The sequence below is a fragment of the Myotis yumanensis genome, unplaced genomic scaffold, assembly GCF_028538775.1.
Source record: "Myotis yumanensis isolate MYYU_CA2020_CCGP unplaced genomic scaffold, mMyoYum1.0.hap1 SCAF_3, whole genome shotgun sequence".
Taxonomy (NCBI): Eukaryota; Metazoa; Chordata; class Mammalia; order Chiroptera; family Vespertilionidae; genus Myotis; species Myotis yumanensis.
Window position 1 is genome coordinate 110,348,318 of NW_027223754.1, and position 25,787 is coordinate 110,374,104.

Below are 25,787 nucleotides of genomic sequence, written 5' to 3' on the forward strand. Positions count from 1 at the left end.
TCTGGTCCCAGCAACCTAGTCCGAGTCCTCAGAACCGACAGCCCCTCAGGCTGGCGCGGAATCCCTCACGTCTCCTCTCCACTCTCTCCCTCTCACCCAAATGGTTTCCAACTCCAAATTCCTATCTGGATCCTGCAAAGTAATTCAGCTGCTCCCCAGAGGCTCTTGGTTGTCCCCAAATCCCCTCGGAGACGCACCTGTGCGTAAGACCCGAGAGCAGCCTTCCGTTTCTAAAGGCCCCTTAGAGCACAGTTGTCGCCAGCTGTGCTGATGGTGTAACTGTATCAGTTCCTTCACTGGTAAGCAAGTCGCAGTCGCACTTTCAGGCGGCGGCAGACGTGGGTTCCCGAAACCAGAAAGGGCGGGGCGAGCGGCATTTAAGGCGCCGCCACCTCCCCAGCCAGCGGCTGCACCTCCGCCGCCACCGCCGCCGCCGGACCAGACCCTCTCCGCCCTCCCACCCGCGCCAGCCGCGACCGGGATTCCACCGCGTCATGGGCCAGGTGCGTGCAACCCGACCCCGGGCCGGTCGGTCGAGAGGTGTGGGGATATGGAGGCCACCAGCACCTCTCGCTCTTTGGCCTCCGCGCCGCTCCTCTCCCCGCCCTGCCCCAAGCGCTCAGTCGAAGCTGGAGCCCCCAGCGGACTCCGGGAGGGGCCGGCGTTCGAGGGCAGCCCCTATCCCAAGGGTAGCACTTGGCTGGGCTTATACGAACGCACCGTAGCGCAGTGCGTAAGGCGCGCCCTGCCTGGGGCTGAGGTTCAGGAGCTCATTGGGCAGTACCCCAGCATGCTCACGCCAACACAAGAAACGGGGAGCAGTGGGCGCCCTCCACCCAATAAATGGTGGGACGATGAGCACCCTCTACCCAAGAAATGGGGAACAAGGTCCCAGAAGACCCCATGGCTCCTTAGAGAGGTGTTCTTTCTGGGTGGGAAATCACATCCCACCTTCCCCTCCACCCAGGAGGGGTTACCTCAGCCTGCCCTCCACACAGGAGGAGAGAGAAGAGAGGGCCAGGGAGCTGCTGTTTGAAGGTGGGGGAACCTCCCTACAATCCTGCTCCTTCCTCTCCCCAGGGGAGGAGATGACAGTGGGGATGGTGGTCCCCGACCCCCAGGGGAAGTCAGAAAATCCACTTGGGGCTAATACTGCACCTCTGCTTCTTCTTCAGAAAACACCCCGCATTTACTCTGTGGAGCTCAATGGAGCCAAAGACATGAAGCAAACAGACAAGGGGGATGGCAAGGATAAGTACAGGGGCCTGCAGGATAACTGCTTGGAACTCGGAAAGAATCAGCGCAAAGAGCATCTGACAAAAGAAATTGATCTGGTCAGTGGATTGGGCCCTGAAGGCAAAGGGGCCCCTGAGTGCTGCCCTTCCCCCTAGGAAGTGTATCGGGACCTTGTCCCTGTACCCTTCCTTTTCCAAAAGATAAAGCATTCTGAAGGGTTTGAATTTCCTCGTAAGATTTATTTATTTATTTATATTTTTTTAGTAGAAAGAGAAAGGTAGGATAATATCTGCCCAGGGGCTAAGCCTCTGCAGAGTACCTGCATTCTGATTGTCGGCATTCCCAGGTGGGACTCAGGGAAGCCTCTGGGATTCCAGTCCCCACAGGCTTGGCCCACACTGCTCTCCTTTCAGTGAAATATAAGTTACCATTTGCCAGTTTCTAGCTGATAAAGTGAAACCATTTGATATTTACTAGGTTTGGGGGCATATATGCTCCATGAGAAGGTGATAAGACTGTTGGGCTTGGAGTCAGATGACTTTACACCCCATTGAAGTTCTACGTGTAACTGGCTTCACTGAATTTGCATGGGTCTGTGATGGGGGAAAGTGAGAAAAGAATAAGAGTATTTTATAATTAAAGTGCTTTATTGAAGCTCAATATTATTACAATTGAAGAAGGACTTTGGCCACCATGGAAAAGGACAGCCTCAGAACTTAAATATGACATTCATCTCAGGACCATCAAAGGAGAAGCTTCTACACTCAAGTTCATTGCAGACTCTAAAGTGCTATGATTGAACAGACAGTAGTGGTATAAGTTCCTGGGGGCTAGAGAGCCAGTGGTTAAATATTCAGGAATTTGACAAGCTGACCAACATATCGACATTGCATTAGTAGCTTGAAATTTGGCTGTGATAAGAAATGATCAGATACTATACATCAGGGCTTTCTGTTTCTCCTGGAGAGTTTGTGAAACTTTGAGCAGCATACTAGGCATTTGTCTGTATATATCCTGATAGACATTTAAGAACACAGCCCTGAAATTGTACTGACATAAACTCAAATCCCACTCTGACTGAAACTCAGTTTCCTATTTTGAAAAAAAAAAATGAAAATGAAAAATGGTGCCTACCCCATAAGCTTGTTAAGAGAGTTCAATGAAATACAGCAGGAGGAAGACTGAGAACAGCACCAGATAATAGACAGTCATTCTATTTGCCTATGTTTCTCTAGAATTCAGGATTGAAAACTTATCTAGTCTTCCTTGAAATTGCTATGTATAACATGAAAATATATCCATTCTGTCACTTGCCTATTTATTAGGATGAGAATCTCTCTTCTTGAGCAGTTTGTAAAGATGTGTAATACTGAAAAATAATTTCCAAGGGATTAGCCAGTATTCTTCTGCTTCCCAAGAATCCTGTAATTTGGGCAATGTGCCTGGATGCTCTTGCACCCTGACCTGTCCAGCAAATCAGAACCTTGATGAGAGCCAAAGCACTCTTGGCTTTTGAATAAACCCAAACCCAGCCCAGGGTGCTGCCCTGTGCTATTCCAGTTCTGGCCAGCAGAGGGGCCCCAGCCCCCAGCCTTTCTGCATTCTCATCCCCAGAACGAAGGCTAAAGGGAGGAGGACAGGTGCTCTGCCTCCCAGTGCAGCCTGTTAAAAACCAGGTCCATCTATGCACACAGTGGCTCTACTCATCCATTCCCTGTTCCTTATACCTGCCCAGAACTTAGCACACAGTGCATAGAACTGTATCTTAACCCTTTGAACCCTTGGCAATGTCATCTTCAATTGACATGAAAGAATGAGCAAAGCAAATTCTGGATGAGGAAAGGAAAAAAAAATTGTAAAGTCTTAATCTTTTAACATGACGCTTTTTGCATGTACTTAAGAGAAGAGGTGGCTCTAGTCCCAATCACAAGTATAAATCTTTGTTCTGGACAGTCAGGGCGTAAAGACTCTGTCCTGTGTCTGAGGGAAGCTGCTGGTGGGTAGAAGTCTTTAAAACAGAGTTATTGGCCCTCAATGTCAATGATGCCCAGGTTAAGAAATGTTGCTTGAGTCTAATGATCCTGGGCCAAAATTAGTGAGTCTGGACCATAATGGCATTATATGACAGGTTTTTAAAGTGCAGGGTTTCTGTAATCAGTGACCTACCTGAGTCTCAAGTACCTGAATAAGGACAGTCATGCTTCCCTCTCCCAAAGACTACCTCCCAGCAAGGGCTGCATGGGTCCCAAGTTGTCAGGGCATGTGAAATGGGGCTGCTTGGTGTTGCTGGTCACCTTCCATTGGTCCCACATTCATGTCTGAGTTAGCACCTGGACACCAGGTAGGTCCAGACTTGCATGTGCTGGAACTTAGACTGAGGTGGAATGCATTGCTTTGTTCATAAAAAACAATGTGGTAAATAGCAAGTTAAGTCTGAACTCTTCCCGGGGTGGCCAGAAAGTCTCCTGAATCGGGTCAGGCCTCTCCTGCAGCAGGACCCTCCGTCCCTCTCTGCAATGGCCACCTGGTACCCAGGGCTCTCTTACTCCCACACTTTCTGGCCCCTCTCCCAGCTCCCATGGGGCTTGTCAGAGTTTCCAGCTTGAGTTTTTTGGAATTACCTAATTCACTCTGTTCTTCTTTTCATGGACTTCAGGATGACCACAAGCTCAGCAATAAGGAATTGGAAACTAAATATCATACAAATATTGTTACGGTAAGTCATGAGGGAACTCAAATCAGGAGAAGCAGCCCTGTCACTGTAAAGAAAAAGGGTGTGTGGAAAGTTGAGGGCACCATTAGGATGAGTGACTTATGGCACTAATGTTGAGATGCCCTGGTGAGTGGACAGAAGGGGGCTGACATCAGGAGCTAGCGTTCTGAACCAAGGCCCTGGTCAAGCTCCTTGGCTGAGCTGTATGCTGACTCTACAGTTCTGTTGACTGTGACTACAGAAAGCTATGGTCTCCCCCCAAAGGTTCAGATGCTTGCTCATTGTCATGGTCAGTTATTTTTAATCCTGGTGTACAGGAAGTATGATGGCCTTATCAAAGAATGGGGAGACCCAGTGTTAAGAAGCCAAGGTCTGGGGTGACAGCCTTAGACCCTGTTTGTCCTCCTCCTCTTCTGAGAAGGACTGAGTGGTCCCTGGTGGCTCCCAACTCTCCCATCACAGAGGCACTGCTTCCTTCTATGAATTCACATTCAACTCATATTTCAAAAGCTTTGGTGGCTTGACATCAGGATATTTGGCTGCATCTGTTTAAGTCAACAAAAATACCCACTGTGTGTGATGCACTGGGTCAGCAGTGAGAGGAGCAGAGCGGAACAGACACCCCTATCATAAGGAGTTAGCAGCTCAGAGAGGAAGCCAGACGTGTAGAAAAGTATCATATCATCCACTCTGTTCCACTTAGAGGGCAACCAAGAGATCTATACCACAGGCTGAGAGATGTTTTTAATTCTGACCAGTAGAAGTGTTTGAATTAGGACGTAGGATGATGGCTTGGATTTAAGTTGCCAGAGTACCCAGGGAGCAGGAAGGACAGAGTGCCTGGAATTGATGGCAGGGAGGTAAGGTAGAAAATCAGGTGGGAAAGAGATAATTTTAGTGAAACTGTCCAGCAGTTTCATATTAAACTAAGGAATAAAGACAATATTAGTTGTATAAAGAGTATAATTTCTAAACAAGGAAACAACTTGGTAAGATTGGTTTTCAAAAGGCAATTCTGGGAGAAGACAAATATATATATATACTAGAGGTCCAGTGCACAGATTTGTGCACATTGAAAGGAAATTAATTAGAAAGTGGCCGACAGGGCGGGACTGTGTGAGATAGGCCAGACATGCCCTGTAGCCAACCTCCCACAGTCCCTCCCTGGCCGGCTGCACTTGGGGTGGTGCCGGGGCTCAAAGGGCATCTGCAGAGTGAGCGGGGTCCCTCTGGCAGGTGGGGGTCCCTAGGCCTGGCCTGCGGGGATCGGGCCAAAACCTGCAATCCGACATCCCCCTGAGGGGTCCTGGAGTGTGAGAGGGCACTCTGCAAAGTTGCTGTTGCTCAACAGCTCCTGCATTGAGTGTCTGCCCCCTGGTGGTCATTGCACATCATAGCTACCAGCTGGCCGGCTGGTCGGCCGGTCGCTTAGCTTTTATATATATAGATTTTTTTCTTTTTTCACACATTTCATTTTTAAGTGGGAGATGGGAGGGTCTAGAAGAATGCAGGTCTATGAGAAGAGCATGTGAACTATGCAGCAGCAGTAAGATGGGAGGGGGACGGGTGCAGAAGAGACACTGAGGTTTTTTTAGACAAATCCTTAATCCAGCAGAAAAAGGAGATGTGAGCAGGGGGTCAGGTTGTGGGCTGGATCCCAGGGGTGGGGGTGAGAGATTAGAAAAGGCAGTGGGAGGAAGGGGTGATAGTGAGTCTGAGGTTCTGGAAAAGGCATTGCAAATGGGGGGTGATGGTATTCAGTTGCTGATTACAAATCCAGGTATTTAACAACTGTTTGAGCCTCTGCTGCAGAAAAAGTAGATCCTATAAAGGACACACAAATGAACACGGATAGGGTCCTTACCTTTAACTGGCTTACAACATAATTAGGGAGAGAAGGTATGTAAAAGACTTTCTCTATAAAAGGTAGTTTGGGGGGGAACCTTACAGATGATAGTTCAGGATTTCAAGTCTCTGTGCACCTGTGGGTGGAGGGCTTCTGGCTAGAAGTGACTGGCCATGTGGGCCTCAGGCTGGTAGGACTTGTAACTCTAAAGATGAACAAGAACTTAGTACTCAGGGCCAATATCTAGAAAAGCAGAAAAGCACCAGACTTAAGCATGAAAAATTAGCCATGTACTATATCGCAGTTCCAGAAGAGAGAGTATTTTCTGGATGTTACTGCATTGCCCTTAACCTTGATGACTAGCTTCTATATTTCAAATCAGATTGCTGCTATCTCTGGGTAAATCTCTAAGAAACAGAACCTCCTTAGCAGATAGAATATAGCTGCTCTGGGTCCAGATGCTGGTCGAATCCTGATGACTTAACCATCATTTGCCTCAAATTCCACATCTATGAGGATAATAACAGTTCCTTCTTCAGAGGGTTATTTTGAAAAATAAAATGGGTAAATATATGGAAAATACTGCCTGGCTGACATTAAGCATTCCTTTTAAAACAAGACAACAACTTGATAAGATTTTTTTTCAAAAGGCAATTCTGAGAGAAGACAAGGTGGGGGTGGAGGTGAGGTGTCACCCACTTTTCCCAGGCCTTCTCTGAGCATGGTAACCCCTCTCCACAACCTGCTGAAGTATAATATCCAACCCAAGGCAGGAGAAATGTCTAATTCTGTTTGGGGTTTTTTTGTTTCTTTGTTTGTTTTTATTGTTTTCTTTTTAATTTTTTTCAAATACAGTTGATATTCAATATTATAATAGTTTCATGTGTACAGCACAGTGACTAGACATTTAAATAACTTACAACGTGATTTCCCCCAATAAGTCTAGTACCCACCTGGCACAATACATAGTTATTACAAAATTATTAACTATAGTCTCTACGTTATACTATACCTCCCTGTGACTATTTTGCAACTGCCAATTTGAACTTCATAATTCTATTTATTTTTGTTCAACTTTCTCAGGGTCTCTCCAGCACCCAAGCTGCTGAGCTCCTGGCTCGAGATGGGCCCAACGCCCTCTCCCCTCCCAAGGAAACTCCGGAGATTATCAAGTTCCTGAAGCAGATGGTGGGAGGCTTCTCCATCCTTCTGTGGGCGGGAGCCATTCTGTGCTGGATTGCGTATGGAATTCAGTACTCTAACGATAAGTCATCATCCCTAGACAATGTAAGGCACTGGGGTCTCCTGCCTGGTTTTACTGAATTAGTAACAGGGAAGAACAGATTAATAAAGTGAGGCCTTTCAGGGGCAGAGCCCTGGGTGGAATCAGGAGTCTCCGCTGACCAATCGCTGCATGGGGTTGGCAAAATCAATCATTTTCCCAGCTGTAAAACAGAAATTACACCTGACTACCTGATGTTTCAGATGCAGTATGAGCATAATTTTAAAAAGAGAGAGAAACATTGTAAGTTCCTAAGTGAAATATATATATATATATATAGTAGGATGGAAACATTAGTCATTGCACAGTATCTTCTATTATTGCTTGTAAGTGTTGGCGAACTGTTGAGACAAAAGTCATTCAGGTGGTCTGGTAGCCAAGGACATCAACCCATGAGTTTTTATTTGTGACCATCACACACAGAGCAGGGCCCGTGGGGGGGTGTTGGGGCGCTGCCCTCTATCACCCACAGAGCAGGGCCGATCAGGGGGTTGGGGCGCTGCCACTCTCACACTCAGGGCAGGGCCAATGGGGAGGTTATGGCTCTACCCTGTCACACACAGAGCAGGGCCCGTTGGGGGGGGGGGGGGTTGGGGCACCGCACCCTGTCACACACAGAGCCGCAGGGCGATCAGGGGGTTTGGGCGCTGCCCCCTGTCATGCTGATCCGGTGCCAGGAGGCCTCGCGGCTCCGCTGATCCCTGTGCTGGGAGGCATATTACCCTTTTACTATATAGGATAGAGGCCTGGGGGCCGGCTGGTTTGCCCTGAAGGGTGTCCTGGATCAGGGTGGGGGTCCCCACTGGGGTGCCTGGCCAGCCTGGATGAGGGGATGATGGCTGTTTGCAGCTGGTCACACCCCCTTCAGGGTGGGGGTCCCCACTGGAGTGCCTGGCCAGTCTGGGTGAGGGGCTGAGGGCTGCTTTCAGGCTGGCGGTTGTTGACTGAAGCTCCCAACCGCTCCTTTTTTATCTCTTTTTTTAATTTTATTCTGGGCCAGCTTTAACTCTGGCTCTAGCTCTGAGGCTTCCGCTGGTTTGTTCGCATTCTATAATCGAAACAATGTATAACTCCAGCTCTGAGATCCCGGGGTTTTGTTTAGCTTCTATATTTGTTACAAAGTTTCAAACTGCCAGCTCAGAGGCCGGCAGCGCAGGCGGGGAACGTTGGAGTCCTCCTTCACTGAAGCAAGCAAGCCTCATGTCACTTCCAGCTGCCTGGCTGCTGGCCGCCATCTTGGCTGACAGTTAATTTGCATATACTCACTGATTAGCCAATAAAAAGGGTAGCGGTCGTACGCTAATTACCATGTTTCTCTTTTATTAGTGTAGATATGAAGTATTTGTGGATTCTCTCTCCTAAAAGCTAATTCTCTTCCTTAAAAATGTTTTAAAAATATATTTTATTGCTTTCAGAGAGGAAGGGAGAGGGAGAGAGAGATAGAAACATCAATGATGAGAGAGAAAAACATGATTGGCTGCCTCCTGCATGCTCCCTGCTGGCAACCCTGGCATTTGGTTCATAGGTTGATGCTCAACCACTGAGCCACACTGGCTGGGTTAATTCATTCCTTTTAACATAGAGAACATGTGTGCGTGCTAACAACTAAGCAACAAAACCACACTGGCCAATGTGAGGCTGAGAGAAAGAAGCCAGATGCAAAGGGCTACATACCATATGATTCCATTGGTATAAAATGCCCAGAACAGGCACATCCTGAAGACAAAGCAGATCAGTGACTGCTAGGGCTAGGGGCGGGGGCAGGGAGACTGCGATTGGGCACAAGAGGTCTTATTGGGAGTACAGAAATGCTCTATAACTGGATTGTGGCAATTGTTGCAACTTCAATAAGCAACTGTGTAAATGTTTTTAAAATCATTGAATTATAGACTTAAAATGGATGTGTTTTGTGGCCTGTAAATTACACCAGGACACAACTGCCATCTCTCTGGCCTTCCCATGAAGAGCTCTAACCCTAGGAACTGGCTCACTCTGTGGCTGGTTTTTCTGACCAATGCCTCTCCTCCTGACCCAGGTGTACTTGGGCGCCGTGCTCGCCCTGGTTGTCATATTAACAGGAATCTTTGCTTACTACCAAGAAGCCAAGAGCACCAACATCATGGCCAGCTTCAGTAAGATGATTCCACAGGTGAGTAGCAGCTGTCCCTCTTCCATTTCCACATGACTTCAGGTGAGGAGAATGAGGCCTTGGAGGCACAGGGTCCGTGGTCAGGCTCAGACTCATCCTTTTCTGTCTGAGAAGTCTTGGGCAAGTGACCTAATCTCTATGAACCCCCACTTCCTCACTGAGATAATCAGTTAGGTAAGAGACAGGAAAATGCTTAGTCAAGAGTATAGTAGGATGGAAACATTAGTCATTGCGCAGTATCTTCTATTATTGCTTGTAAGTGTTGGCGAACTGTTGAGACAAAAGTCATTCAGGTGGTCTGGTAGCCAAGGACATCAACCCATGAGTTTTTATTTGTGACCATCTTGGCTGCCACTGCTGAGCTTCACTGCATGTTGCCCCAGAATGCACTCAATGTGGGGCATCCACGCTCCTCTGTCCCCACAAGGGCCCCTGGTAGGTGTCCTTCAGGGAGACTGTGCACCACTGTCAGCACAGTGGGAAAACCACATTGTCCTTGGGCCCCAGAGCTGCCAGCTAGAGGGGACTCTGGGGATCTTTTGTGCTAATGGTGGAGGAGATCCACTTCCTCCAGCATTAAAGTTTCCCTGAGCTGAGCAAGATTATTAAGCCCTTTGATTCAACCTTTAGGATTCTTCCCTGACATCGAAGCCAGGAGTACTCATTCCTTTCAGTCAGACCCAGGGCTGTCCCTTTGCTATATCTGCCCACAATACATTTTCTGTGTCCAAGAATATCTCTAGGAGCTCCTCCTCAGGGAAAAAAAAAAGTTTTTAGGGTCTTCAGGCCCAAGACAAAGTCTTTTGTTTCATCTTTTGCCATTTTGAGTCTTGATGTCTGAGTTTTGGTAAGTGGTGGATGGAGAAGCATCAGCATCATTCCCTGATCTAAGGCATCTACCACATTTTCTTTTGTAGCAAGCGCTTGTCATTCGAGATTCAGAGAAGAAGATAATTCCTGCAGAGCAGCTGGTGGTGGGAGACATAGTGGAGATTAAAGGAGGAGACCAGATCCCTGCAGACATCAGGCTGCTGTTTGCCCAGGGATGCAAGGTAAGTGTCACAGGTGCCCAAGGATCAGGCTGCTAACTGGCTGGCATTCTGTGGCCCTTCCAGTTCTTGGCGTAACTGGAGCAGGGGACACAGTGCCTCATCTTGAATATTTTGTTGTTTTCTTTTTGTGTGTATGTTAAACCTCACCTGAGGATATTTTTTCCATTGATTCTCAGAAAGAGTAAGGGAGGGAGAGAAAGAGAGAAAGATCAATGTGAGAGAGACACATCGATTGGTTGCCTCCCACACATGCCCCAACCAGGTAAGTGCCCTTGACTGGAATCGAGCCCATGACCCTTTGGTGCATGGGCTGATGCTCTAACCACTGAGAAACACAGGTCAGGGCTCATCTTGAACTTCTTCACAATTTCTTCTAGGTTGACAACTCATCTCTCACTGGGGAGTCTGAGCCCCAGTCCCGCTCCTGTGAGTTCACCCATGATGACCCCCTGGAGACAAAGAACATTGGCTTCTATTCGACAACCTGTCTGGAAGGTAAGTCTTGCCAGCTCTCAGGACCGCCCACACCACTGGGTCCCTTTGGGCTCTATGTTTGTATCTCTTTTCATCTCTTGTACAAAGCTTGTCCAAGAGAAAACCTAGAATTGCAGGGCCTAGAGAACTGATGTTGGCCTTAGTAATGTCATGTGTTCATTGATCACGTAAGCCACCAGATGAGGAGTCTGTGGTCCTCTCCCAGTTGAGGACTCATGAAATAAAATATCCACTTCACCTGTAGGCACAGCAACTGGCATGGTCATCAACACGGGTGACCGCACCATCATTGGTCAGATCGCCTCACTGGCTTCCGGAGTTGGGAATGAGAAGACACCCATCGCCATCGAGATCCAGCACTTCGTTCACATTGTGGCAGGAGTGGCCGTCTCCATCGGCGTCCTTTTCTTCATCATTGCGGTGTCCATGAAGTACCGTGTCCTGGACTCCATCATCTTTCTCATTGGCATCATTGTGGCCAATGTACCTGAGGGCCTCCTGGCCACTGTCACTGTGAGTCCATGCTGCTAGGTCGCCTGTCCCCTGACCCTGTTGATACATGCCACCCTGTTATGCTGGGGGAGCTCCAACTCCTCCAGCTCAGAGCAATACTCCCTCCCGGTCAGAGACAACCAGGAGACATTCTGAATGGAATGATTCTTAGAGGGACAGAGGAATTATGAGGTTGTTCATATTTGAATGCACTGTCCTTGAAAACTTTTCATTTTCATTTAGGAGATCTATCTGCGAATCACATATGTAACTTTGCTCCTTAAGATCTAGATAAGGCTTGAACCATCATTCACAGATTTTTGAGCAGCCAGATGTCTTTCTCACATTTCCACAATTTCCTTGGCAGTTTCTACAGCTGAGGAACTTAGGCACTTTGTTTACCTAAATTCTCTTCCCTTAGACACACACAGACACACAAACTCCTTCTCTTTTTTCTGCAGAGAAATACAGCCCTTTCCTGGACCTTCCCCCAAATTCAGCTTTGGGTCTCCCTTGGTAGGACCCATCCAATTAATCCTTAAACAACCCCCGCCCCCTCAAGTCTCTGTTATGGAGGCCCTGTGGGGTGGGGGTGGGGGGGTCTCGTGGTTCCAGTTAACATGTAAAGGTGGCCTCAGATCATTGGCCTGCTGTTGTCCTCAGCAAAGATGGACAGAAGTTTCTGAACTCCATGTCCCTTCTGACTCTAGCAGGTAGTAATTTGAAGAAATTGAGCCCAAAGAACCCTTTGAGATCTCGGGGCTTAAAAGAGAGAGCTAAGAACCTTTAAAATCTGGACCTCTTAAAATGAAATACAAACACTTCTTGATTCATCAAAGCAACAAGCAAGCCTTTGGGACAAGCTCTTTGGCACAAACCTTATGCATTCACTCTTTTGTCTGACAGGAGCTGGGTGACCAAAGCACCCTCTGTAATTACACATGAGTATGGGCCATAACAACCTTGCTTGGTTTTGTCACCTGTGAATTCCTCAGGATTTCTTTAAGGTGTAAAAGGACAAAAGAAATATCCCATATTTAATTTTAAAAAAGGATCGTGACATATAGGATTTATCAGGTACTGCCTGAAACTAGTCCAGCCTTAGCTACTTTTATATTATTGTACCTGCATTCAAATGGATTTTTCTCTTCTCTCTTCTGTCAGGTGACTCTGTCACTGACAGCAAAACGGATGGCTAAGAAGAATTGCCTGGTGAAGAACCTGGAGGCAGTGGAGACACTAGGTTCCACCTCCATCATTTGCTCAGACAAGACGGGGACTCTGACCCAGAACAGGATGACCGTGGCCCATCTGTGGTTTGACAATCAGATCTTTATGGCTGACACCAGTGAAGACCAGTTGAGTAAGTCTTCTGGAGCATTCAGTTTGGCTCAAAGCTGTGGACTTGAGAAGAGGGGCACAGCCAGTGTGGCAGAGTTGGTGTGCAGTCTCAAAATTTTGTGAACAGTATGGTTTGTGGAGAGGGAGCCCAGCACCCACAGCACCCCCTTTGCTTTCTGTTTTCCAGAGCAAACCTTTGATCAAAGCTCTGGAACCTGGGCCTCATTATCAAAGATAATTGCACTGTGTAACCGAGCAGAGTTCAGACCAGGACAGGAAAGAGTCCCCATCATGAAGGTAAAGTGTCTGCATCACTGTCTTAAACCACAGCCAGTTTGAAGTCACTTTCCCTGTTCTAATTTGGTGCTAGATTTAATCTCTCCAACACAGGAAAGCTTGTACTAGTAAGAGCAAGCATGGCTTCCAAGACCTGCAAAAGATTTTGTTCATTCTAACTAGCTTTGCAACATCACAAAGATATCTGAAGGCCTCAGATTGATCTCAGTCCTTTGAAAATTTTGTCTTATTCCAGAAAATGAATGTGTCCTTAAGTTATTTTCCTAACTTCTTGATCAGATAAGTAGATATAATCAAAATTTTTATTGTATAAATGTCATTCACTGAAGTTTAATATATAATGGGATGGAAATGAAGAACTGATCTTAAAACACATTCTTCTTGGCTGCAGGTGCTCTAAGGGTCCTACAATATTAGAATATGCAACAAACTAACTCCTTTTATTCCCTTCCTTTCCTTTCTCTCCCCTTCCTCCCTTTCTCTCTTCTTCAACCTCCCAGTGAGTCACTGAACCTGTCCCCTTGGCTTTTCTCTATGTCATTTTTTTTCATTGACTCTTTCTTGTATTTTTTTTAAATTTTCTTTATTGATTAAGATATTACATATGTGTCCTTATCCCCCCATTGCCCCCACCCCCCACGCATGTCCTCACCCCCCTGGTGTCTGTGTCCATTGGTTAGGCTTATATGCATGCATACAAGTCCTTTGGTTATCTCTCTCTTACCCCCACTTTCCCCTGCCTTCTTGTATTTCTTGTTTTTCTTTCTCTATCAGCTAGCTCATCAATTCTCTTTTTAGCCAATCTCTTCTCTATCTTTCAAATCCTTATGTCCAGTTCTAATTTCTCATCCCAAGTCATGGATCTCCAGCTAGCTGTGTGTTTGTTTTGCACTTGGAATTTTTGACTGTTAGACTCGCAGCAAAACTATACTACTTGTCACCTTCCACCTGTACCCAACCTGGCTCCAAATCAAGATCTTATCCCAATTTTTCTCTTTTTCTGTGACACCACCATTTTACTTGTCATCTGAGCCAAAACTTTTAGAAGTCATCTTTACTTTCTCCTCACCAAGTCCTATCATTCTTGCTTCAAAAATTCTATAATTTTCCCGGCCAGAGTGGCTCAGTGGTTGAGCATCGACTTATGAACCAGAAGGTTGAGGTTCGATTCTCAGTCAGGGCACATGCCTGGGGTTGCAAGCTCAATTCCCAGTAGGGGGTGTGAAGGAAACAGCCAATCAATGATTCTCTCTCATCATTGATGTTTCTATCTCTCTCTCCCTCCCCCCCCCTCTGAAATCAATAAAGGTATGTTTTTTTAAAATTCTATATAATAAAAGACTAATATGCAAATTGACCAAATGGCAGAACAACCGGTCCTATGATGCACACTGACCACCAGGGGGCAGACACTCAATGCAGGAGCTGCCCCCTTGTGGTCAGTGCACTCCCACAGGGGGAGTGCCACTCAGCCAGAAGCCGGGTTCAGGGCTGGTGAGCACAGTGGCAATGGTGGCAGCCTCTCCCACTTCTGTGGCAACGCTAAGGATGTCCGACTGCCAGCTTAGGCCTGCTCCCCCTTGGACATCCGCTGAGGGCTCCTGGACTGTGAGAGGGTGCAGGCCAGGCTGAGGGACCCCACTAAGTGAACAAATTCCATGCACTGGGCCTCTAGTATATCTATAATTTTACATTTCTATTATCACCAATTACTTGTATCAAAATAACCGTACTGGCCTCTTAATTGGCCTACCTAACTCGAGTTTATCCCTCCTCCAGTCTTTCTTGCATGGCACTAATGTTCCTTAAAAACTACATTAGATGAAATACATCACCTAACTTTGCTCAAAAACTTCCTTTGCTTCTGTTTTCTGCTTCTTGAACCTAGACCTCAGCTTGCATTTAAGGGCCCTCCATGTCCATCTGTACTCCCAGCATCTAGGACAGAAGTCTTCCACTTCTCACCTTCATCCATGGCATTCTGGCTTCTGAAAGGCTTTCTTTTCCTCTCTTTGTAACCGTCTTTCAAGATCTAATTCATAACTGCTGTTTTTCATGAAACCCTTCAGCTCTCAGAGCTCTAACTTTGAGCTTTGCTAATGCCAGTAGGTGGCATGATTCACTTTAACATTTTTACCATGGTCTTAACTCAGTCACAATTGTGTGTTATCATTTTGTCTGTCCAGCTAGTTCAGCGGTTCTCAACCTGTGGGTCGAGACCCCTTTGGGGGTCGAGGGTCGCCTAAGACCATTGGAAAACACATATAATTACATATTGCTTTTGTGATTAATCACGATGCTTCATTTATGTTCAATTTGTAACAATGAAAATACATCCTGCATATCAGATATTTACATTATGATTCATAACAGTAGCAAAATTACAGTTATGAAGTAGCAACGAAAATAATTTTATGGTTGGGGTCACCACAACATGAGGAACTGTATTAAAGGGTCGCGGCATTAGGAAGGTTGAGAACCACTGAGCTAGTTGGTTCATTGAAAATAATCCCCAAAGAACCAGATTATGTGCTACAAATATTTATTTTTAACTCTTTTGATTCTCAGAGAGTTGTGGTTGGAGATGCCTCAGAAACTGCTCTTTTGAAATTCTCAGAGGTGGTTTTGGGTGATGTGATGGAAATTAGAAAAAGAAACCACAAAGTAGCAGAAATCCCTTTTAACTCAACCAACAAATTTCAGGTGAGTTGTTCCTCACAACTGAATTTCTGTTATCAGGAGAACGACATTTCTACATGTCAGTACTCTTAGGTTAGTACGAATTTTGAATGATACTTGACTTTAAAAATAGTCCTCTGAGATGGATGGCCTGGGTGTCTAGTAAACCCAGAACAGGTTTTCTCTTGCTGGCCTCCTTCCTCTGCCTGAGGCAGATAGAGAAAAAGAATGTTGTCAGCCCAGCTTCTCCTACCTAGAACAATCTATCGCTATTACAGGCACATTCACTCACATCCTCACTCATTCACACGTGCCCCTGTGGGGTGACTTGCACAAATGAGGAGCAACAGCCAGAGCCCATAGGGTAAATGAAAGGTGGAGGAAGATATAGAGCTAACTGTGTCCTCAGTCTGTGTCAGGTGCTTCATATACATTGTCTCATTGATCCTCACAGTAAGCATATGAAATGGGACTAATTAATCCCAATTTATGGGTAAGGAAACAGACCCTGAGTGTGTTAATGTCACCAGGCTCATTCCAGCATCAAAGTGGCACAACCAATTTTCACACGTCTGTTTGACTCCTGAGCACAAGCTTTTCCTACCATATAAGTCAGAGGCAGAACAGTTTTGCTCAGGCCATATGAGGAAGCCTTGCCTTAATGAAGCCAGTGAGGAATCTCTCTGATGACCAGCCAATGACTTTCCAGGCCTGTCCCATAGGGATCTTCTTTCCACTCATTTCTCAGGAAGAAAATGGCTGTCCTTGCCTAGTTGTCTCCCTCATTTTAGGGGTGGCCAACCATCAAACATCCCCATCCTTCCTGTGTTTGGAAAAATGACTGTGTAGTCCAAGGTCCTGCTGCCAATGGGCTTTCCAATAGACTCCAGAACTGAGCATAGGCATTATGATTTTGCCTTGCATTAACAAGAAAGTGTATAAATAAGATAGCCATGTTTGTGTCAGAGTTTCTGGTGATTAGCCTACTATTTTGTTTGGATGGAAAAAAAAACTGTTGCAAACATCTTTGTGGATAATGGGCCAATGAAGAATTGCAGTTAGCCAAACAGACAACCAACAAAAGTGTGAGATGTCAAATATTAAAGCCAGGAAATCAGATCTCTCGTTCAAAATTTTAGTGAAAATAGAATGAGTCACAATCCTAAAATAATAATAGTAATCATGTGTGCTAATTTCCACATGTATTAAATCACTCAATTTTCACCACAGCTCTGTAAGGTAGAGAGTGAGGCACAGAACTTTATCACACAGCTCTTGAGGGCTGAGCCAGGACTCACACAGACCCTGCAAAAAGTCTTTACTGGAGTAGATGAACTTCATCTACTCCAGTAAAGACTTCCTTCAGCATGTAAGAAATGAGAAAAAGCAGATCCCATGAGGCCTCATGTACTAATAGTGGAAGGAGAAAATGGGCTAACCAGAGTTGGGACTAGAAAGAAGAGAGCGCTTGTGTGTGTTCCTGCTGACAAGGCCAAAACACCTCTTTGGATGTTGTTGGTGCCATTTGAACTTTATACTTGGGCAAAAATTAGCCATGAACAATGAGAAGTAGATGTTGTGACCTTGGAAAATTGTGAGGTTCCTGTCAACTGAAGGAAACAAAGTAGAAAGTCCACATCTTATTGGCCTTAGAATAGCAATTCGACAAACTGAGGCTGGTCCATGAAGAGATTTTCAGTAGTTTATGACAAATTGGATTTTTAGACAATATTTTATAAAGTTTTATGTAAAGATGAATGTGTTTCATTTAAACAATTATCCTTTACATCCTACGTGATCAGGGTGGGGCCTCGAACCTGCCAGCCTGAATCAAACCCCAGCTCAGCCACCTGTTAGTGTGTGACCTTGCATGAGTCATTTAACCTTTCTGCACCTGAGTTTCCTGCATTGTAAATGGTGATAAGAACACCCACAGCCTTATGACAGTTTTGAGAATCACTTTACTATGTGAGCACTTAGGACAGCACACACTATATAAGTGTTTATTATTCCTACTTTTTAAATGTTGAAATGCTCTACCTTTGAGAAAACGATGGTGATAGTAGATGGGAAGTTTGCTCTTGGTTTGGTTTTGGTTTTGATTGGTTAGTTGCTTTTTAATGTCTTTATATGACCATAAATTTAAAAAGCTGGCAAACTATGCTTGCCCTCTATTTTTTTATTGTACTCATCTCTGATATCTGAAAGTCTAAAAATCAACTGATAGACCCAAAATAGTAGCATTTTTCTCATAAACTTACTCATTCTCTCTCAAATACTCCAGCTTCTTGAAATTCCTTTTGAGGGCTTAAGAGTGCCAGGTATATAATAAGGACTATGTAAGATTTAGCCATTTATTATTATACACTTTTTCACACTTTTCCCAATTATCTTATTAGGATGAGTCCAGAAGAAGAATTACTAATTCAAGGGCATTGGTGTTAGAATTGTAATACCTGTTACTTAACTTTTCTCCTGGAAGCCTGGACGTGAGCCTGCCCACTTCCACACACCCATCATTTTCTCTCATATCCAGGTAGTAAAAACTGCATCAGTGTAGAGAGGATGAGGCACAGGAAAGCCTGCTGCTCTCATGCCTGCCTGAGCTCAGAATAGCTCAGAGGAGGTAGAGATGGGAGATGAGACGAGGTGGCTTACAACCCCTAACCCCCACAGGCACCCCATGCAGATCTTGTTCAAGGTAGAAGAAGATGTCATAAGCTGACAGCCACATCTGGCCCCTCTAAAGCTGGGCTGTGACTAAAAGGCTGAGTCCAGATGTCTTGCATATCACTTAGCCAGAAAATGAAAAGGAGAGAACCCACCTGTAAAATTCTTCTTTACATTTCAAGGATAAGTAGCCCAATGAGAGAAAAAGTTGCTTTTCATTTTGTCATGTTGCTAGTTAAAAGGTCGGTACAATTCAGGCCCTCAGTAATAGAGACAGTGTCATGATTTTCTAGCATGCTGTACTTATGTCCACTTTCTTCCCTCCCAGCTCTCCATACATAAGACAGATGACCCCATTGACAAGCGCTTCCTCATGGTGATGAAAGGGGCCCCTGAGAAGGTCTTAGAAAAGTGCAGCACCATCATGGTCAATGGCCAGGAGCAGCCTCTGAGCAACAGCACAGCTGAGGCCTTCTACACTGCATACATGGAACTGGGAGGTCTAGGGGAGCGTGTTCTGGGTAAGCTCTTCATGGCAGAACCCTTATGTGTCACCTGTTCAGTGCAAGGCTCTGTGCTGCGTCAGGGCACAAGATGAGACAGGCTGGCCATCCAGCAGAGTAGCTGTGGCCTCCACAGGACTCACAAGAAGAAGAATCGTATACAAATTAAGAGCATGTCACATGATGGCAGCAAGGAGGGTGGGGTTGCTGCCAGGCAGGAAAATCTAGGAAGGTTCTATGGAAGGATTCCATTTAAACCAAGCCTTGAATGACAATATTTGAAGGGAAGTGGGGGATAGGTTTCATGGTGGAGGGAACAACATAGGCCAAAGCCCAGAGGTAGAAATGATGGGGGGGTGGGGGGTGGGGCCGGGGTGGTGAGCATTGTCAGGAAGCTGGTCAATGTGGAGTGTTGCAGGACTGAGGAGATTCTGTCATCATGGGAGGTAGGGCTGGAAAGATAGACTGGAGGTCAAGGTTTGGAGTGCCTTATGTGGGTGAGGAACTGAGTTTCATTTGGCAGTCAGGACAGAGCCACTGGAGGCTTTGCAGCAAATAAGCTGGTCAGAGTCGGTGTTTTCTGAAGGATCATGCTTGGCGGCATCAGGGAGCAGACAGGCCTGGGTTTCAGGAGGAGGTGGCTGCTCTCGTTCAGGTGACAGAGGATAGAAATTTGATCCAGGGCAATGGGAACATGAAGGAGATGTCAGTTACCAGAGACTTTTTTAGAGGAAGAATTGGTAAGATTTATCAACTTATTGGAGGAGAAAGTAAGTTTTTTAAAATGTTGAATTATTTTACTTAGTGATTATGGGCAAATATTACCAGTAACAGAAATAGGGGATATTAGAGGTAGAAGGAACTATAGAAATACATTGTGGCAGGAACCTAATTGTGGTCACTTCAGTGATATCACAAAGTCCAGAGGAGGCCACAGCTACTCTGCTGGATGGCCAACCTGTCTCACTTGTTATGAGAATCATGGGTTGACAGAGTGGCACCTCTGAACTACAGGATGATAAATTCAAGGTAACAAGTTCATGGTCAATGATAAGGCTTAATAGACATAATGAAGGTTATTGCCAGTAGAGCGGAAATCTAAAGGATATTTGAGTTTGTAAAACATATAAATGAGATGATATGCTTGAAGTATTATCAAATAGCCCACATTAGCAAGTAGCCTTTTCAGGGCAAGACTGATACTTATCTAATTAGGGTCGTTCTAAGAACCTCACATTTGACCTCTTAGAGCCTGTGCTTTACTGAAACGTGTGGGGCATGCAGTGGGCCAGGATGAGAATAAATTTAATGTGAAAGCTGATGAGAAAGTCACATGATCTTGGAAGTCCCACCAGACACAGGAATCCCTTCACCTCAACCTGTGAGAGCCAAATACCGTCTGAGCCAGATACTGTCCGCGCCACTACTATTGGCCTTTCTCTCGATTAAAGACTGAACTCCGTACCATTCCCCTGATCCCCAGACCCTTTCCCCCATTTGTGCAGTAGCAAGTGCTGTTTTTTCTTCCTAATTGGTCTTCCCACCCCCAAGTCCTCCCTAATGCCTCTCTCAAGAGTCAGCTCACATATGACCTTCTTGGTGGTCTTTCTTGACTCTCCAGGTGGCTGGAGTGTAGCTCTCGTCAATAACACTCACCATGCTCCATTATGCTTATTTCTTTATGTCTCTGTCCCCACACTCAACTGGGATATCTTCAGAAGTAAAGGCTGTCCACTCTTGATTTTCATAACCCTAGAACCGTGGTTGGCAAACTTCGGCTCGCGAGCCACATGCGGCTCTTTGGCCCCTTAAGTGTGGCTCTTCCACAAAATACCACGTGCGGGCGCACACATACAGTTCGATTGAAACTTCGTGGCCCATGCGCAGAAGTCGGTATTTTGTGGAAGAGCTGGTATTTTGTGGAAGAGCCACACTCAAGGGGCCAAAGAGCCGCATGTGGTTTGCGAGCCGCGGTTTGCCAAGCCGCAGTTTGCCGACCACTGCGAGAACCTAATGGGCAAATGAATTTTTTTGGATGAGCTATATCTTTGCTTAAAACATGCATTATGAAATTGAAAGAATGAATTCTGATAGACTCTATTGGTAAAAGAATAAAGGGCTGAGAGTGTATGAAAATGTCCTTCCTTTTCTCATGTCATTCCGTGGGAGACACTGACTTCCAAATCCACACCCATTCCAGGTTTCTGTCATCTCTACCTGCCAGCAGACGAGTTTCCAGAAACCTATTCATTTGATGTCGATGCCATGAACTTTCCCATGTCCAATCTCTGTTTTGTGGGGCTCTTGTCAATGATTGATCCCCCTCGGTCCACTGTCCCGGATGCAATCACCAAATGTCGGAGTGCGGGGATCAAGGTGGGAGTTATCTTCCTGACTTAAGAAGTCTTCCATGGCCCTGGCTGGTGAGGGTCTTGGGCTCAATTCCCGATCAAGGGTACATGGGTTGCAGGTTTGACCCCGAGCCCCCATTGGGGCGTGTGTGGGAGGCAACCAGTTGATACCTCTTTTGCACCGGTATTTCTCTCTCTCTCTCTCTTTCTCTCCCTTCCACTCTCTCTAAAAATCAATGGAAAAATATCCTTGGGTGAGAATTAACAAAACAAAACTAAACAAAAGAAGTCCTCCATGTATGTTGTGTCCCTTTCTAAGGACATTTGTCAGAAGAGATAGTATTTAGGTCTCTTCAAGTAAATACCATAATCCCCCCACCCCCCGCCTTTTTTTGGAGAAAGAGGAAGGGGAAGGGAGAGGGAGAGGGAGAAGAAAAGAGAGAGAGAGAGACAGAGAGAGAAACACCTATTGGTTGCTTCCCACAAGCATCCCAACCAGAAATCGAACCAGCAAACTGGGTATGTGACCTGATCCGGAATCGAACCCAGGACCTTTCGGTGCATGGGATGACAACCAGCTAAGCCACACTGCCCAAGGCTTTAATTCCTTTTTAAAAATCTCCACTTTCACTACATTAAGCTTTCAGTAACTGCAAATAAAAGCAAAATGATTATGTCTGTGTGAAATAAAGCACAATCATAACTGCAGTGAGAAGAAAGCTAACTCCCTGTGCCATGAAGTAGCCATATTTTGCCCTAGATGATACTAAACAATAAAAGATTTTATTATAAACTCTTGAGGTTCAGCCTCAGCAATCCAGTTGCCTTCATGATATCGAAACCAAATCTTCATTCCATTACCATGTTAATATCAAGATTGTTGAAGCCACATGAGGCTGTCCCAGGTAGACAGCTACCAGCTTTCACAAATACAGCAACATCAAAGGGAAAGGGCTTCCTCTAATCAGAGGAGAAATGCAAGAAGCTTAGAAGCAACGATAGATCCAGTGGGATCAGTGTGTCTTTCACAGACAATTGTGTCTTTGATCTAAGATCAAGAACTATCCGTGAGAGCAGACCACAGTCAATGCTAACCATGTTCTACTAAATCATGGTAGAGCAGGTGATACGGAACTGCCCCTACTCTGGCCAGGTAGTTCCTCATTATTCCCAGGCCTTTTTCCATGTCTGTGTTCTAGGTTATTATGGTTACAGGAGATCATCCAATTACAGCCAAAGCTATTGCCAAGAGTGTAGGTATCATTTCAGCCAACAGTGAGACTGTGGAAGACATTGCAAAACGCCTCAACATTGCTGTGGAGCAAGTTAACAAACAGTAAGTAAGCATAAAACCAGTGTTGCAGAAACTCAACTTCAGTGGGACACTGTGTTATTTAGAGAAAATCCCCTTTTTGCCAAACACTCTCTCAGGGTGATGCTAGGCTGGTTTCCTCTATAACTCATATATTCATTCATTCACTCATAATTTTATTGAGTATCTACTGTGTACCACAAAAATTACCCTTGTGTGAAATTTCAAAACCCAGTAAAGTAGATCTAAAATCTTATGTGCCTAATTTAGAGTGAGAAAATCTGAAACAAAGGGTTGATATGAAATTACTTGCCAGTGATCCAGTTGTATAATCTGGAATATTAAGAACCCTCTGGGTTTTGTGCTTTTTTTTTTTGAAAGTAAATATAAAGATAGTTTCCTAAGGAAAGACTCAGTTTTTCTTTGTGTTAAGTCTTTCCACAATCAATTGTTAATGTTGTTTTTTTTTGTTTGTTTGTTTGTTTTTGTTTTTTTTTAAATATATTTTATTGATTTTTTACAGAGAGGAAGGGAGAGAGATAGAGAGTTAGAAACATCGATGAGAGAGAAACATCGATCAGCTGCCTCCTGCACATCTCCCACTGGGGATGTGCCCGCAACCCCAGGTACATGCCCTTGACCGGAATCGAACCTGGGACCTTTCAGTCCGCAGGCCAACGCTCTATCCACTGAGCCAAACCGGTTTTGGCCACAATCAATTGTTGAGTGTCAGTTATGTACCAGGCACCTTGCAAGAAACTGGAACTATAGAAACAAACAGACGACTTTATTCCCACCCTGAGGCAGCTTTCTTTCTTTCCATCTAATTGGAGGGACAGAAAACTCAAAACTGATTGTTATGATGAGTACAATGAAGGAGACACACTGGACTGAAGAGCTAGCAGTGTGGGAAGAGTTAGCTGATAATTTAAATAACTGAAGATTCCAGGTTACACTGGGAAAATAAATGTCATTGGCTTTATTATACTTTCACGCATGTTGGGGGAAACAGGGAAAGACCAGTGAACCAATTCTGGTTTACCCAAGTATTCATGCCTTTTAGGAATACACAGCTGTCTGGTAATAAATTATCACCAGGCCAGCAAATTACTAATTAAAACAACCAAACAGAATTACAGCCTTTGGGCACTACAACAGTATGTGAAGGCTGTGTCTTCTCCTTTGTGGAAATAACATTCATCTATGAAAACAGGGTTAGAGCTTTTGTTTATTTGTTTTGTTTTTTAAAATAATAGGATTACACATTTTCATACAAGTCACCGCACTGAACAAGAAAGTGGGGTGGATACTTTTGTGAATGTTTTTAATTATCCACTTTATCAGCTCTAGCTTCATGCTCAGATAATGACTTTCCCAGCTGGAGCGGGGAGGAACCACCCTTTCCTTCTTATCTTGCTTTTATGTTTTTTTACCAGAATTTAGGAAGATTTGTGATTTAAGTCAAGTGCTAGAATTCCAGTTTTTAGCACCAGCATGAAAAAACAGACCTACAGAAAAAAGCTCAAAACTTAAAAAATGTAAAGAAAAAGGCATGCAGTGTTTTGTACAGAGCATTTGAGCTGAGTTTTGAAGACTGAAAAGGGGAGTGTTAGTGAAGGAAAGATGAGGCAGCAAGAACTGTGCAAGCCTTTGGGCTGTGGAGAGCCTGTGGGCTTAGAACTGAAACACAGGGGACATGATATGAGGCTCAACAGCACAGGCTGCACCTGGCCAGCTTCACCTGGGGTCTGCTCTAAGCTTAATGGAAAGAAAGCCTCTAAGAATTTTAACAGGGAACAACACAATCAGATCTGGAAAATCAGAGTTTTTAGAACCTTCCTTTTAGAGTAGCGGACAATAGTTTTCCTCAAAGAAGACCTCAATATATTTTTTCCTACCTAGCTCATTGCATAGTAGATACTCTATAAATCTGAAATAAACAACAACAGGAATAGTTACCCATGTTTTGGCATAAACTGAATTCTAGGATCCAAAACATATAAACAGGCGGTGTTTTTTTATCCTCCATTTCCTTGTTAAGTAAAACATTGCCCAGGAAGTTCCAATTCTCACCCATTCCTATCAGGAAAAGGCTACTTGGTTATTCCCTATTGGGAAAAAAAAATGGACTTCTTTTTTAGCCTCAGTTTACCATCTTGAAATGGAGACCAAAGTGTCCCCAGTATTCAAAATGCCTGTCATCCCACTCCAGGATTGGATATCAAGGACATTGGATTCCCAAGTGAAATCAAAGAGGCTTTAGTCCACATCCTGCCCAGAAGGGTGTTTCCGCCAAAGATCTGACCTTTGGCTTCATCCAGTTCCTTCTGACCTTTCTAGGGATGCTAAAGCTGCGGTGGTGACTGGCACGGAGCTGAAGGACATGAGTGAGGACCAGTTGGATGAGGTTTTAACCAGCTACCCAGAGATTGTTTTTGCCCGAACATCCCCCCAGCAGAAGCTGATTATTGTGGAGGGCTGCCAGAGGCAGGTGGGTGGGCAGCAGTGCTCAAAGGACCTCCCAGTCCCTCACCGTCCTGCAGGGAACTGCAGGGCTAAGATTCAGATCCCAGGTCAAGACTTGGTGCCTTTTCAACCTCTAGATATAGTTCCTTGCCTGTCCTCATCATCCCACATTGCCACCTCTCCGGTTGACCCTCTGCCCTCCTTAGATTCCCTCCCACACGCAGCTGCACACTCTCCAAAGGGCTTTCTGACAGTGAAGCATCTGGTACTATGGTCGATGTGGGTACAGACAGATTTAGAATTTAAGACAGAGAACAAAAATGTAAAGACATAAAATATAAAATATACAGTTATCCTTCAGTATCCTCAGAGGATTAGTTCCAGGACATCACTCCCCGCCCCCCCATCCCCCCAAAAACCAAAACCCATGAATGCTCAAGTTCCTTATATAAAATGGAGTGTTATTTGCACGTAACCTATATTTACCTATAACTGACATTTTCACATTACCTACATTTGAACAGAGGCTATATCAGGGTGTGCCCCACATCACTTCCATCAGCATAGTGTTCAGCATGTGGCAAAGTCAAGTTTTACTTTTTGGAAATTTCTGGGGTTTATTTTTTTCTGAATATTTTTTATCCTCAGTTGAATCTTCAGATGGGAAACCTGTGGATATGGAGCACCAATGGTATCCCTCTTGCCTGCCACACACATTGATTTTAATTATTTAAATACATCTTGTTTGGAGCTCATTATCTGTCATCTGGGATTTCACATCTTTATCTTTTCCCCAAATCCCAAACCAGGCCCTTTGTCTCCATTCCAGTTGGCCTCCATCCTGAAGACAAAAGAAAAACAATGTTCTTGCCAGACCTGGGACCCCCATAGTCCTGTTCATTC

The 25,787-nt window shown here is 45.0% G+C and overlaps 1 protein-coding gene across 1 annotated transcript in view; it reads left to right on the top strand.

Annotated features, from left to right (window-relative positions):
- The first annotated feature begins 420 nt into the window (after nt 1–420).
- Nucleotides 421–25,787, top strand: part of ATP12A (ATPase H+/K+ transporting non-gastric alpha2 subunit) — a 30,638-nt gene continuing 5,271 nt past the window's right edge. Inside the window, exons 1-15 of the mRNA XM_070409355.1 lie at nt 421–503; nt 1,176–1,334; nt 3,893–3,952; nt 6,879–7,082; nt 9,113–9,226; nt 10,144–10,278; nt 10,656–10,773; nt 11,018–11,286; nt 12,430–12,628; nt 12,794–12,903; nt 15,472–15,606; nt 18,581–18,773; nt 20,956–21,131; nt 22,306–22,442; nt 24,759–24,909. Coding sequence (XP_070265456.1) covers nt 495–503; nt 1,176–1,334; nt 3,893–3,952; nt 6,879–7,082; nt 9,113–9,226; nt 10,144–10,278; nt 10,656–10,773; nt 11,018–11,286; nt 12,430–12,628; nt 12,794–12,903; nt 15,472–15,606; nt 18,581–18,773; nt 20,956–21,131; nt 22,306–22,442; nt 24,759–24,909 — 2,169 coding nt within the window. The 5' untranslated portion in view covers nt 421–494. The remainder of the gene's footprint in view (nt 504–1,175; nt 1,335–3,892; nt 3,953–6,878; nt 7,083–9,112; nt 9,227–10,143; nt 10,279–10,655; nt 10,774–11,017; nt 11,287–12,429; nt 12,629–12,793; nt 12,904–15,471; nt 15,607–18,580; nt 18,774–20,955; nt 21,132–22,305; nt 22,443–24,758; nt 24,910–25,787) is intronic.